A 14,134-nucleotide genomic window follows, 5' to 3' on the forward strand; every position below is an offset into this window, starting at 1 on the left:
GGATTCAACTTTGAGTTAAATGTAAGAAATTGAAGTATTGATTTAAATAAAAAATAAAAAAATGATTGAAAACAAACTTTAACAATCTCTTTAAAGATTCCATTTACTTGTTGTTGCAGAAAGACTAAATATGATTTCTGGTGCAGCTATACATCATTTTGCTCACTGAAAAAAGTTTTTTTTTGGCCAAACACCAGGTACTTTTCTAATGAGTGAATGTATTAGTTAATTGAATCTCTGTTCCAGGGACATCGAGGTCTTCCCGGTCTGGACGGTGTGCCAGGTACCCAAGGTGAAAAGGTAAGTTTGCTTTTAAAAACTTCTTAAGAACGATAAAAATCAAGAAACCATGATAAACAAGCTCTCCTGAGCTTTAAATAGATAAACTCCATGAGCATTTTCTTCTTTATTAACAGGGTGAGCGAGGGGCTGCCGGAGAGCAAGGTCCTTCTGGACGTCCAGGAGATGATGTATGACAATGTGTTTATTTGTTTTTGCATAACAGTTTTCAATATATTATCCGTGACCGAGAAGATCAGTGTCAATTTAAATAATTCTATTGGCATGATCGTGTTTGCATAAAATACTGTCTAAGCACTATACACAAAACAAGTATTGAAGAGAAAATAAATATAAAAGAACAAATTTCCTTGCAGGGTCAGCGAGGGCCAATCGGATTCACTGGACCTCATGGTGATAAAGGAGATCGGGTAAGACTTAAAACATCTTCATCTGAAGCAGACGAGGGAAGAGTGAGAGGAATGCTTACAGAGCAATATCCTCCAGTCTGATCAGTGCACGTAATAATGATTGCATTAGTTTAAAACTCTATGAATAATGCCTGCAGTGATTGTAAAAGTGCTCTGTGAGCAGATATGCAGATCAAAAGCAGATGTATGCAGAACAAAAAGCAAGTGTGGGTATATTATAAGAGCTAGCCTGTGTGTTTTACTGTACGTCTGCAGGGTCCTCCTGGATTCAACGGGATCCCAGGACCTACCGGACCACCAGGATCACCAGTACGTGAGCTGTAGTTCATTGATGGATTTTTTCTAGCCTGGCATCAAAATACAGAGGTTTTAAGTATTTTATTTATCGGATGTCTTAACAGGGTGTTGAAGGCATTAGAGGGCGACAGGGGCATCCTGGGCCTAAAGGAGACGATGTGAGTTATTGCTGTCCATATGATCTACCCTACTCAAAAACAAAACAAAAAAAATCTGTAAAATCAATTAAAGTGCCTTGTTTCTGTCGAATATTTTGTTTTAGGGTGCGATTGGTGCACCGGGAGAGAAAGGAGCTTCTGGAGCCAAGGGTGACACTGTGAGTGACTGATTCATCAGATTTATGCTTCATATTCACCATCACTGGAATAATTCTGAAATGGTGCTGGAAGAGTTATCTGAAATGTCAGCTTTAATGATGATGGAGATTGTTAATTCGTAGGGTGAGCCTGGAAAGCATGGATCTGATGGAGCACCAGGAACTCCAGGAGAGAAGGTGAGTTATGATGATCATTTTCATGATAATGCATAAAATCCAGAATGTATCAATGCAGTGCATATCTAGTTTTTATGATACTGATTTTTTTCATCTTTGATTCTTAAAATGCATATTGTTTTTGAGACAAAATGATTCCCAAATCTGGTTTGTTCAATGATAAAAACTGAAGAGGAATTTGAGATTTTGCGGTCTGCTTGACAGGGAGAGCCAGGTCTGTCAGGAGCCATTGGTGTCAGAGGAATTGTGGGAATTCCAGTGAGTTAATCAGCATGTGCATATGTTTTATGTTATTCTGCTGTGCTTTTCCTGAAATGATTCTCAAAGCTGCTGCTGCTACTCTGAATGCTGTTACAGTAAATGAGGGTTTTGCCTGCTATACAGTAAACACCGAATTTACCTGAGGGTGTGTGTATACTGACCCCAACAAACTTTAAACAAGGCGATTTCCACTCGCTTCTAATCTGCAACTCACCTTGGCTAAACAAAGCTGCATCTCAAATTTAGGGTTTGCCAGGAAAACCGGGACCCGTGGGGCCTGCAGGCCAGAAGGTATGACTTAATTTGCATGAAATATGCTGAATATCATTTAAATTTAAAAACTGTGATGCACGACAAGCAATGGCTTTCTCTTTTACAGGGTGAAACTGGCATTGTAGGACCAACTGGTCCTGTTGGGCTTCCTGGTAGAGATGTAAGTATTATTACATTAGCTTTTTGTCTGTGTATACATTTAAGACATTGTTATATTTTGTTATGTGTTTGTTTTATATTTAGGGAGCACTTGGACCACCAGGAGAAGATGGAACTCCAGGAGCCAAAGGAGCCACTGTAATAAAAGCATAATTTGAACATATAAACAAACATATATTTTTTTTCTTTTTTAATCCTTGAAATTTTTATTTTTTATTTTTTTGCATTGGTTACAATTGGTTAGATTGCAATCAATAGTAATTTTTTAATAAATTTAATTAATCAACAAACTTCCTTCCTCAGGGTGAACAAGGAAAACAGGGTCCGGCCGGACCGGTGGGCCCACAAGGTATCCAGGTGGGTTGGACTGTTGGTCTGATTATGGATTACTAGCGCAAATATCTAAACATCCTTAAGTAAAGATACATTTACTTAAGATGTAAACTCAACATATTAAGTCTTGTTTTCTGAGAAATTAAACACTATTAAATGAGTTGATGCATGCTTAAAATGTGGATAGGGAATCTTGTTTTCCCTTTCAGTTGCTTTTTTGCTTTAGCCATTTGGCAGAGATTTGTTCTTGTTTTAATCATCAACTCCTTTAATGTTTATCAGTTTCTCAGAAAACAAGACTTTATTTTGTCATTTTGTCAATATGAGGAAATATAGAGGAAGAAAATGACTTTTGTGCAGTGTGATCAGATTTTCTATTATAATAAATGTAAAATAATAGCAGATAAAAGGAATATATATTTTTTTTCTTTGATTTTAAAAAGTGTTTTTCTTTCATAAAACCTGCAGAAACTATGTTACATAATGTAGTCTCTGTTGGACAATATTAGCTTAAAAGCATGCAGTCATTCACCCTTTGCGTACCATTTTCAGCATCATTTTTTTTTTTTTTGTGATAAACTAATACTAACTGTGCATAATAATTATACAAAACATGTTTGTGTAATATTATATCTAACTCATTCAATGAATTTAGAAAAAGAATGGGTGGCTATTCACACTATTTTCTCTATTTATCATAATTAGAGTACATGAATGAGTACCAATATAAGGCAATTATTTAGTGAAGTGCTGTACAATTATAGATTATTATTGTAATTCTTTATCTTGACTACTTCCGCAGGGAGATAAAGGTGACCAAGGGCTCATGGGCCCTCGTGGAATCAAGGGTCACACAGGTCATAAGGGAGACCAGGTGTGCTCATTGTTCATTTTAATTAGCATAACACAGAAATGTATTATAACCTGTTGTGTGTGAATGATTATGTACAATATTTTTCTCATTTTAGGGCCCGATGGGTCTCGTTGGTCCTAAAGGAAGTGAGGTAAATTAGAAAGTACTCATTGAGTGTTTAGATTCCTGTGCATGAGTACTGTGTAATTTTATTTGATCTGTTTCTCTCATCGCTCTACAGGGAGATCCAGGTGTTGCAGGAGAACCAGGCGTGAAGGGTGATCAGGTTCGCAACATTTATAGCAGCACACCTGTCACACCCTCTAATTATGATATTCCAGTATGTGTACAGTAGTGTGATGGTTTTTAATAATGGTTCACAGGGGCCTCCGGGTATTCCTGGCATCAAGGGCGAGGTAAGCGTGCTATCATTCATAAAAACTCATATCAGTCGAGTTTCAGATTGTAGCAGAGCAACAAGAAATAGCAGACCATCTAATAAAAATAGCAGACCATCTTGTAAATGTATAACTAAAACCTATTATTTATTTATTTATAATTTATTTCTTTATTTTTGTTAATGAATCTAACCATTGTTTTTACAGTTAATCTATCAAATTATTATTTGATTAGTCTGGTGAACCGTTAAATACATGAAACTTAAAACAAATAAATCAGAAAGGTATCTGTCTATAATAATTTATCATTTTATTCGAACATTTTCTCCTAAAATACATACTTTACAAATTGACCCCCCCACCCTAACTACAAAAATGACTATACATATAGGTACAATAAATCAGTAATAGGTTAAAAATGTTTTACTTTTTCATATATATATCCTTGTTTGATCTAAGCGTGGGGAGAAAGGTCAGAGAGGAGCTACAGGAGCTGATGGTCGTCCAGGACAGCCAGGTCATGAGGGTCTGACCGGACCACAGGGAGCCAGAGGTCTGGAGGGGGAACGAGGACTATCAGGACCCCCTGGTCCCAGAGGTCTTCCTGTGAGTGCATGCTTTGTGACATTGTTCATCTCTGACTGGAAATGCTTGCTCTTCAGTTGTTGCTGATGCTGTACTCCATTTACTTTCATAGGCGCCTAAGATTAGTGACCAGAAGATCCGTGAGATTTGCTCAGCTGTTGTTGAAGGCATGACATCTCTATTAGTTAATAATCACTTTAAAACACCAACATCAACTTGATTTTTCTTTAGCAATGGCAGCTAAAGTATAGCATTGTTTTATATCAAACAGAACATTTGGATGCCTACAAGAAGGAAGTAGCAAAGAAGCCTCTTGCCATTGGAGCCCCTGGAACTCCAGGACCCATGGGACCACCGGGACCACCGGGACCAGCAGGTCCCGCTGGAGAAGCCGGACCCAGAGGAATCATGGGCCCCAAGGGGCCTCAAGGATACTACGGTCTTCCTGGAAAACCAGGAGCCAAAGGTACCAGAAGTTTGAATCTCACTCCCTCTGATATTTCTGTTAGTGCTCTGCTGTCTGCTCAGATAAAGCTGAGCTCTCGGGGAGTCATTGATTGCAAACATGATTTGTTTTTGTTTTTTACTGCCTATGAATTCTAAATATTAAACACTCATTACTATGAAATATTGAGTTGAGCTTCAGCTAAAGTCTCAGTCTAGATGGTCTGATAGGTGACGTAGTCCAGACTGGAGAGTTGCATCATGTTTTTTAATGTCTTGTCCATAAGTATTGCAAGTTTAATTAGCATATTTTTTCACTAGTTTAGAATTAGTTTAATTATATATGAAGTCAACATTTGTCAAATCTATTGTTTATTTTCTCATTAGTCAGTTAATTATAGAATTAACTTACCATTAAATATTAATGGTAAATTCTGCAATTAGTCTTTCAAAATTTGAATAATAATAATAATAATAATAATAACCTAAATCCCAGCATAAAAAGTTAAATATAAAAAAAAATAAGTAAACCAAAATTGTGTGTGTGTGTGTGTGTGTGAGAGAGAGAGAGAGAGAGAGAGAGAGAGAGAGACTAATACATAAGACTAAAACTAATTTTTAAAAAAATTACAAAAACAACAGAATGGCTACAATTTTTACAAAAAAATTTAAACCGAAAAAGTAAAAGTCGCCCAATGAAACAGTGCTTCCTTAACACTTACTAGTCATCCTCTTTGGCAATCCACATCATGCTGATGGTGTATGCAATACTTCCTTAATATCACATGCACAACTGAATACCCCTTGCAAGTATCAGCCGTTTTTATAATATTTCATAAGTGGATTTTGCCTCAGGCAGAATTTACAGGCTAAAACTGCGAGCGCATGATGATTTCCATCAGCCGCTGGTAACTGAAGTGAAGTAGCCTTCAGAATGTCTAGCACTGCAGTTCTTTTGTCCTCACAAGCGCAGGCTGTTCTACAGTGAGTGCAGTCGGTGCTAACTGCCAGCGAGGCCGAGGAGTACGCTAATGAGACAGAGATTGAGAAGCAATAACTGGATCATTAGAAAAGCCCACGACAGCATCTCAATCTACATCAGTTATTTCTGCAGAACCTCTGAGGATGAGAGCATGTTTATTGAGGATTATAAATGCAGAAACATTGTAGCATTCAACATGCATAGCAGGGTTTTTGACTGTGTAAATGTCAGCAGTCGCACAGTGGTTTCCTGGGTCCCTTATAAGAGCTGTAAATATAAGCATTTTTCCATCAATCCCAGTCAGCTGCAGGCCAGAGACTGAGGTGGGATTGTAGCACTTTTGTGTTCAGTACTGCAGTGTGTATTTGTGCTAGCATTGCCCCAAGAAACCATTGCCAATTTCTTATGGCCCAACAAATACACATCTTTTCTAAGCAAATATTAAAATGCTCCAGATTCATGTCAGAGCTAATAAAAGTACACTATTACCAGAAAGAGAAGATAAAGAATGTTGGCCTAGTAAACCTATAGAAGTGATGTATGTCTGCTGAATCCACTAATCACTGGTTTAAAGGGGACCTATTATGCCCTTTTTCCCAATATGTAAAAAAAGTCTCTGATGTCCCCAGAGTGTGCATGCGAAATTTTAACTCAAAATACTTTACAGATCATTTTTTATAGCTTGTTAAAATTGTCACTTTTAGGGTATGAGCCAAAATGCACAATTTTTGTGTCTTCCTCTTTAAATGCAAATGAGCTGGTGCTCCGGGAAGGAGGGCGGAGCTTCAAGAGCTCAAACACCCGGAAATACCGGTGCTAGACTTTATGAATAAACACTCTACTATTAGTACAAGCCTGTTATCTTCACAGAAAATACACTCGGTTTAAAAGCCAGTCATCTGATTTTACTGTGCATTAAAAATGCACTTCGCGAATTATGCAGATGGGAGCATGGCACAATAAAAAATAACTCATGGTGCAATCGCATAGTATTACAAACTTTATATATATACATACACATATATATATATAACCCGGGCCATATGTTAACATAATAGAAGTACCATAATATTATATAAAACTGAGGTCTGTGCCATTACTTTTTGTTTTGAATATATAATGCATCTTTTATGTCTTTATTTATTTATTTGTTTGTTTCTTGTAAAACACCTCGAATTGTTGTTTATGAAATGTGCTATATAAATAAATCTGAGCCATAATGTTAGATTGGGTTTTGTCTATGGAGAGTCATGATGTGATTGACTTCTTCGTCCGATCATTTTTTCTGTTTCTGTATTTGTGTAGGTGATGCAGGACAAAAAGGTGATAAGGGAGATAACGGAATAGGAATTCCAGGAATTCCCGGAGAACCCGGACCACAAGGTATGAAACGCTAAACCTCAACTTTCTGCTATTCGTACTTTACCATCATTTCAAAAGACAAATGAGTCATTGTGACTTCTTATATCAACATTTTTAAAACCTTAACAGGACCAGCTGGCAAGCCAGGCATCGGTAAGGACGGTCAGGACGGGGCCAGAGGAGACGCTGGTGTGCCAGGAACCCCAGGAACACCTGGAGCCAGAGGATCTCCGGGCGCCCCTGGTCTTTGTGATCCTTCAAACTGCTTTAGGCCTCAGCCTCTTTACCTGGTTGGCGGGAAGAAGTCCATCAACATCAAGGGTCCATGAACACAAACCTAGAAACCTTCATCACAGTCATCATCAGGTAGTCCATCTCTGACAAACTTGAAGAGACTTCAGATGGCGAGCGGAGGGTGAGAGAAACAAACGTGACAGGTGTATAGAGACATACGGATGCAGCTCCTGATGGTGGATCCAGTTCACATGCTTTATTGTAAAGTAGAAGAAAATGTGTTCTTTTAAAAGGTTTACAGTAAATTGCAGATAAATAAATGAATTGGAAATTGTCATTTCAGCTCTTGGGTCACAAACTGGTTACACAAGCCACTACACAAACCACTACATTGCAATTATGCAAGTGTTTTTTTTCTTTTTGTTTTGTTTTAGTTTTTTTTTTCATAAAATGTGATTGTAAAGACCAATTTTAGACATGGTGCCAGATGTTAAGCTACACTAACACAACGACAGTGTGATCCAACAACAGCTTGAAATAAAAGATTTTCACCACCATGCAATCAGCGTGCAATGGTTTATTCATACTGAAAAGCTTGAATAAGAGGTTTCTGTCGATATACCTATAGATAAGATCCCCATATTATTATAGGAAATGTTTTCTCAAACAAGAACTGCTCTTTGTTGATGTTTTTTAAGAGGCCTGATTATGTGTTACGTTCCAGATTTCATGCGATCTGGATTACATAATCAGATTCCAATGATAAAGTACTTGTAATTAGATCACATTTTTAGAAACAATCAGAAAGAAGAAACACGTTATTAATTCATTTATTATTTCGGTTCACTATCACTATCACCAGTGTTTTTTTAAGCATGTCTTATGTCTTAGGAAGCCTTATTGGTTGAGTTATGTCAGTTAATTACATGCAGGTAAACAAAGTCATTCTGTTTTTAGTATTCAAGTGTTTTATTTGAATTGTTTTTAAATTAGTGGTTGAACTAGTTGGTCGTCGACTACATCTTTTAAGGTTTTAAATGAATTACCAACTGAAGGAAAAAGGACCTATTCCAGAATGACACTTTTATTGGCACATAATGGTTTAAGGTTCAATACAGGCTCTGTGTACAGCATCTATGACAATTCAATCATTTCCACTCACATAGGGTTTAAAATCATGTGACTGCACTGCCATTAAATACCTAGGTTTTCCATCCAGTTTGTCAATAAGTGATTTTAGCAATCTTATTGCAAGTCAATTGTAAGTTCATTACTATGATACTTATAAAGATCATTCAAGGAAATCATCCTGAATTTTGAAGCATTTCACGAAAAAGAAGCTCACTTAAAAATCCTAGCAATATAGTATTAAACTGTTTAAGAAGACATGAAAATTGCATTTTTTTTTTCCAATGAAACATTTTCTAAACTCAAAATCTACATGGACTATCTCAACAAAAAAGTCATTTTAGATTAGTTAATACATTGATTTTTTTCAGGAATAAACATGCAAACTTGTAAATTCATTACTGAAGAGCACTGCATATGATATAAACTTTTTTTCTCTCACAATAAGAACCCGATTCTAGTAAATGGACCTGATCCAGTCTTTATTAACACACACACACACACACACACTCTCCCACACTTACATCAGCCTAATTAAGAGTAACTGTAGCACCAGAGAATCAGTGTAAACAAGTGGATTATAGCATGCATAAATTATACTATTTTACATCACCTGCACCTGTAGTTAATTAGAATAAATTAATGCAAATTGATATGGAAAAACAAATACAGTCATTACCGGCCTGAAGAAGCCAATCTAACGGGATGCTATGAAGTCAAAAAGCAGCTATATTTGAATAAAATGGAGGACAACATGATAGCAAAATTCATAGCAAGTATTTCTTAGGCCTGCATCAGAAAAGCACCATTCATTTACATAAATTTGCATCAGTAATAAGTTCAGCTTTTCAAAATACATATCTTGAAGACAGGGCATAGATGGACAAAATAATAATAGTTATTATAAAGTGTTTATATATACTCATTTTTAGAGCTTTATCATGGTCATTGAATTAGATGGTACACAACAAGTCTATACAGTATCATATCTGGTTTTGCATTAAAATATAATTAATAAACATATTAAAATCATTTTTGGCCACTAAAGGTGCTGTATGATATTTCAGCCATTTTGCTAAATGTTTTAAAAACCTCACTCTGCAAAGACAGAACATGCAAAATTATGGGAAAAGTAACTTTATGATTTCTGATGTCTAAAAATAAAATACAAATTAGCTTTCGGGGAAAAAAAAAAGAAAAAAAAAGGTAAAGCTCTACAAAGAGGGGTCAAAGCAATTTAATTTAAAAAAAAAATACTATTATGTAACACTTGTGCAATAACACTGAAAAGTAAAACAAAGAACGGAGGGGAAAAAAATACATTTAGGCAATAAGACTAAAAAGTCAATCTAGTTTCTTTTGGATATTACAATTTCTGTCACGTGATCTCAAAAACAACTACAATGTTCTGGCATAAATCTACTGTTGACCTCACTGATGCTACAGTGCCCATCCGTTGAAGATGAACTGCATCTCTGTTCGTGGGCTGAAGAGAGTTCGTTTTGAAGCAGTCTCTCCTCTTTCAATGGCTTTAATTAGCTCGCAGGGGAGCAATCTGCAGGATCGATCCATCTGAGCGCTTCGGTGACACAAATGATAGTCCTGCTTTAACTAGGACTTTGTGTTCCGGAACTTCCATAATAACCAACGCAATGGGGTTTTGAAGAGAAGTGCTGCACAAAACTATTACAAATGCATTATAAGAGGCATCAGTCATGTGTATTTATGCAGTGACAGCCTTTATGACAAACCAGTCGAGCAGGCACTGAACTGAGCAGCTGCTCTTCAGTCAGAGTTTAATCATCCAAAATAAAAAATGAAAAGTTATTTACCAAATGCAGGGCTACAAATGAGATATACTGTATCTTAAAAAAAAGTAGACTAAGAAGAGCAGACATGCATTTCTCCATCACCTCTGATGATCCTTATTGAGATTTCCTATTGGTGAGTGGAAAAGTGTCCCGCTGTGTTCTCCCGGAGCAACGGAGCGCTCCATCAATAAAACCCAAGAAGAGAATTCCCCAGACTTCCTGACCTGATACAGACATCACTAACAATAGATGGACTCTGTGATCACTGATCAATGACCTCAGCAAACGCCGTCAGCAGAACTTGAGAGTGGGCTGCACAGTTGTGTCATTATGGGACCACGGTTGGAGAAGTAAATGTCTTGCTTTCATAACAGGAATTCTCATCCCGTTACATGGCTTAAAGTAAATGACCTTAATGTTGAGCTTAAACCCACCCCTCCTTTAATAAAGAGAAATAACCAACTCTGACTGGCAGGACACTAAAGTGCTTTTCACACTTAAAACTGTTAACCAAGGGCCATTTTTAACCCTGGGTTAGTAAGATTCACACTATAGTGGGTTAGAAATCAGTTTGTAGAGGTTTTATATTCTTTAAAACCTTGGGTTAACATTCTTATTAGCATATGTATGAGGTCATTTTTTGTCTCTATTTAGCACGTTTTGCTATCTGAAACCTTTTTAGAGCAATTCATTTCAGTGACTTTTTAGTTTTTTTTTTTTTATATAACTTATTTTTAACTTAACTGCGAACGATTGGTGAACTGATTCATTGAGAAAATATTTAAAATATAGCAAAAAATGTAATGACTCAAAGTTTAATATGAAAATGTATATTCACTGTAGAAATTTCCAGAATATTGCCATGGTTTATTAAAGTTTGGCGATTTATATATTAGGTAGGTCTCTGTTACATACATTTTCTATGATTTTTCAAAGGGCAAAAAAAGAGAATTATCATTTTCCCTGGCTGTAGGGTTTTTGTGTTTCTTGTATACATGTTATGATTAATATCTTGCTAAACAATTCCTGCTCGAGCTAGACTTCATAGCCCGGAGCTGAAAGTGCTAATGCTACATGCCAACACACTTTCATTTCAAAACCTGAAGTGTGAAACGTTGCTTAACCCAGGAATAAAAGTGAAATAAACTCAGGGTTCAAGAACACATTAGCTGTAGTGAAAAGCCTGACAAACACACGTATAAACACACACACACACACACACACATTCACTCACCCCTCAGACTCTGTAGTTCTTCTGATGTTACAGAACATATTCTTGGCTTAATGAATGTTCAAGTTCATAAATAGGTGTTAGCCCAGGACAGTGAGTGTATTAAGTCCCCTTGACGTTTTTGGTGTGAGGTCTTGATGCCAGACTGGCGTAGTAGGCACATTGTGAGGGGTCACACTGCCCTGGTGGTCCAGAAGGTCCGGGCTGACCGTGAGGACCAGGATTACCAGGCTCTCCCTGAGCACCTGCGGCTCCAGGGAGACCATCTTTTCCATATCCCGGCATACCTGCAGGACCTGTGGTGCAAATACTGTCTCAGCTGCTGTTCAGCATCTTTACATAATATATGTATTTTTACATAAATGTACACACATACAGTACAGTTAATATTTTACAGTAAACATATTTTTCTTAAATATATACATGCATGTGTTTGTATTTATATATATATATATATATATATATATATATATATATATATATATATATATATATATATATATATATATCACTGCTGTCAAACGATTAATCACAATTAATCATATCCATAAATAGACACATAAATAGACAATCTATAATTGTATCTATTTCTTTATGTATTAAAATTACTTGAATTGTTAAAATGAATAAAAATATTATTATTATGAATAAATAAATAATTCCACAATGTATAAATATTTTCTCATTTGAAATAAATACAAATAAATATTATTATTATACTTTATTATACAGTATAAATTATTATACTGTATACAATTAAGGGCTATTCAGAAAACCATTTTACTGTTTTGCATTGTGGTATTATTTTTTATTTTATCAGTACATTTTAATCCAAATCCTCACAACTGTAAAGCAAGAGATATTTTTTTTTTATTACTATAATGTGGAAATTAAAAAATGTAAAAAAAAAAATATTTTTTCAATCTAAAATTACTTCACAAAACAAAAGAACAAAAAGGGTTAAAAATGAAAGTAAATTAAAGACAGTGCATAAATACTAAAATAATAATAATACTAATAAATAAAAAATCTTTTGCATTGTGAATATTTTTTAAGCACATTTCTCTCCAAAATCCTCATTACTTTCATGAAAAAAAGAAAGAAAAAAATAAAATATTCTCTTATAAAAAATATTTTTAAATATTATCATTTAAGGTGGATATTGATGCAATCTTGAAGGTCCTTTTTTTTTTTTTTTTAGGTTGGACTTGGGCTTTTTCATGACCGTTTTCATGAGATTCATCCAAATACATCATCTGAGTCAATGCAAACTTGAGCACTGATGATCAATTGGTCTTACCCATGGGACCAGTTGGACCAGGCTCTCCTCTCTGTCCAACACCATCCTCTCCCTTTTCTCCTCTTGCACCTTGTTCACCTGGAAAAGAAAAGGGAAAGTGTCGGTGGGTGTTAAAAGGTTAAACATCAAGTAACGTAACAATCTGAAATGAGTTTTGCGGTACCTTTAGGACCAACTGGACCTCTGGGTCCTTCTGCTCCATTCTGTCCAGGTATTCCAGGCTCTCCCGGTGGTCCTTGTTGGCCAGGAGGTCCATCTTTACCTGCCGGACCAGGTGGACCAGGGCGCCCAACTGAGCTCTTGATATGCGCAGGCTGCATTTGAGCCATGAGGTAAGCTAACTTTGCTGTGAAAATCAACGGGACGTTCAGGAAACGTAAAAAGACACAGCAAAGTAAGTCGAAAACATCTTTGCCAAATGAATCTCACCGTCTAACTGTTTGGAGAGTTCCTCTTGAATGAGCCGCCGCATTTGTTCCAGTGATGGCGTCTCTCCCTTAAAACACGGCGTAATGACCTCATGCTCTTTTTTTTTAATATCATTAGCATCACACACTTTCTATTAAAACTACTAAAGCAGACTCACTCTGAGACCTGGGAGACCCGGCTGTCCTGGAGAACCAGGGGGCCCAGAGGGACCCACTTCCCCTGGGGGACCCGACATGCCCATCATCCCTGTGTGACCCTTCCTGCCGGGAGGCCCAGGGTTACCCGGAACACCCGGATCACCAACGGGTCCTTTGTCTCCTTTTATTCCATTATCACCCTACAAAAACGAGCAACACGGTAAGTTTTGATTTGATTTGAGAGGCACACATGTGGATGAACAGATACCTTTTCTCCCTTCTGTCCTCTGTCTCCTGGTGTTCCTGACATGCCCTAAAAATAAAAACAAAAATAAATAGCAAGCTGAAAAAAATATGAAAACGTGTTGATAGAATATTAATGAATCATCACTCACTTGTTTGCCTTCTGGGCCAATTGGACCAGATGGACCCTGAGGGAAAAACACAAGTGTAAATATAGACAGGAAGATCATATCCACTTGGGACCGAGTGCTTTCAGCTTCTATAGATTTACAAGGCTTGTTTGTACAAGTATAAAAGCTTAACTTTACTAATTAAACTGAGATTCCCATAAGTCCCAAAGCAACATCTCCACTCACCGATGGCCCTTTTGGACCTGGGAAGCCGGGTAACCCTGGACTCCCTGTTTCACCTTTGTGTCCTAGCTGACCCTGAAACATGATCAAACAAACTGATTATTTACATCAATTTAGA

General features: G+C 36.6%; 2 protein-coding genes across 3 annotated transcripts in view; one reads left to right on the forward strand and one right to left on the reverse strand.

Moving 5' to 3' along the window:
• Positions 1-7,894, forward strand: part of col9a1c (collagen, type IX, alpha 1c) — a 41,319-nt gene extending 33,425 nt beyond the window's left edge. The window contains exons 20-40 of the mRNA XM_026289526.1: positions 247-300; positions 417-470; positions 657-710; positions 966-1,019; positions 1,112-1,165; positions 1,270-1,323; positions 1,447-1,500; positions 1,705-1,758; positions 2,008-2,052; positions 2,141-2,194; positions 2,278-2,331; positions 2,497-2,550; positions 3,329-3,400; positions 3,495-3,530; positions 3,621-3,665; positions 3,763-3,795; positions 4,237-4,383; positions 4,475-4,529; positions 4,634-4,828; positions 7,094-7,171; positions 7,280-7,894. Of these exons, the coding sequence (XP_026145311.1) occupies positions 247-300; positions 417-470; positions 657-710; positions 966-1,019; positions 1,112-1,165; positions 1,270-1,323; positions 1,447-1,500; positions 1,705-1,758; positions 2,008-2,052; positions 2,141-2,194; positions 2,278-2,331; positions 2,497-2,550; positions 3,329-3,400; positions 3,495-3,530; positions 3,621-3,665; positions 3,763-3,795; positions 4,237-4,383; positions 4,475-4,529; positions 4,634-4,828; positions 7,094-7,171; positions 7,280-7,479 (1,500 nt within the window). The 3' untranslated portion in view covers positions 7,480-7,894. The remainder of the gene's footprint in view (positions 1-246; positions 301-416; positions 471-656; positions 711-965; positions 1,020-1,111; positions 1,166-1,269; positions 1,324-1,446; positions 1,501-1,704; positions 1,759-2,007; positions 2,053-2,140; positions 2,195-2,277; positions 2,332-2,496; positions 2,551-3,328; positions 3,401-3,494; positions 3,531-3,620; positions 3,666-3,762; positions 3,796-4,236; positions 4,384-4,474; positions 4,530-4,633; positions 4,829-7,093; positions 7,172-7,279) is intronic.
• A 2,390-nt stretch (positions 7,895-10,284) lies between these two features.
• LOC113119843 (collagen alpha-1(XXII) chain-like) overlaps positions 10,285-14,134 on the reverse strand; it is a 61,508-nt gene continuing 57,658 nt past the window's right edge. For both annotated transcript variants that reach the window (XM_026289527.1, XM_026289528.1), the window contains 8 exons: positions 14,020-14,091; positions 13,816-13,851; positions 13,689-13,733; positions 13,441-13,620; positions 13,284-13,350; positions 13,018-13,200; positions 12,855-12,932; positions 10,285-11,850 (listed from right to left, as the gene is read on the reverse strand). In XM_026289527.1, the coding sequence (XP_026145312.1) occupies positions 11,657-11,850; positions 12,855-12,932; positions 13,018-13,200; positions 13,284-13,350; positions 13,441-13,620; positions 13,689-13,733; positions 13,816-13,851; positions 14,020-14,091 (855 nt within the window). In that variant the 3' untranslated portion in view covers positions 10,285-11,656. The remainder of the gene's footprint in view (positions 11,851-12,854; positions 12,933-13,017; positions 13,201-13,283; positions 13,351-13,440; positions 13,621-13,688; positions 13,734-13,815; positions 13,852-14,019; positions 14,092-14,134) is intronic.

This window comes from Carassius auratus, chromosome 19 (assembly GCF_003368295.1).
Source record: "Carassius auratus strain Wakin chromosome 19, ASM336829v1, whole genome shotgun sequence".
NCBI classification, from domain to species: Eukaryota; Metazoa; Chordata; class Actinopteri; order Cypriniformes; family Cyprinidae; genus Carassius; species Carassius auratus.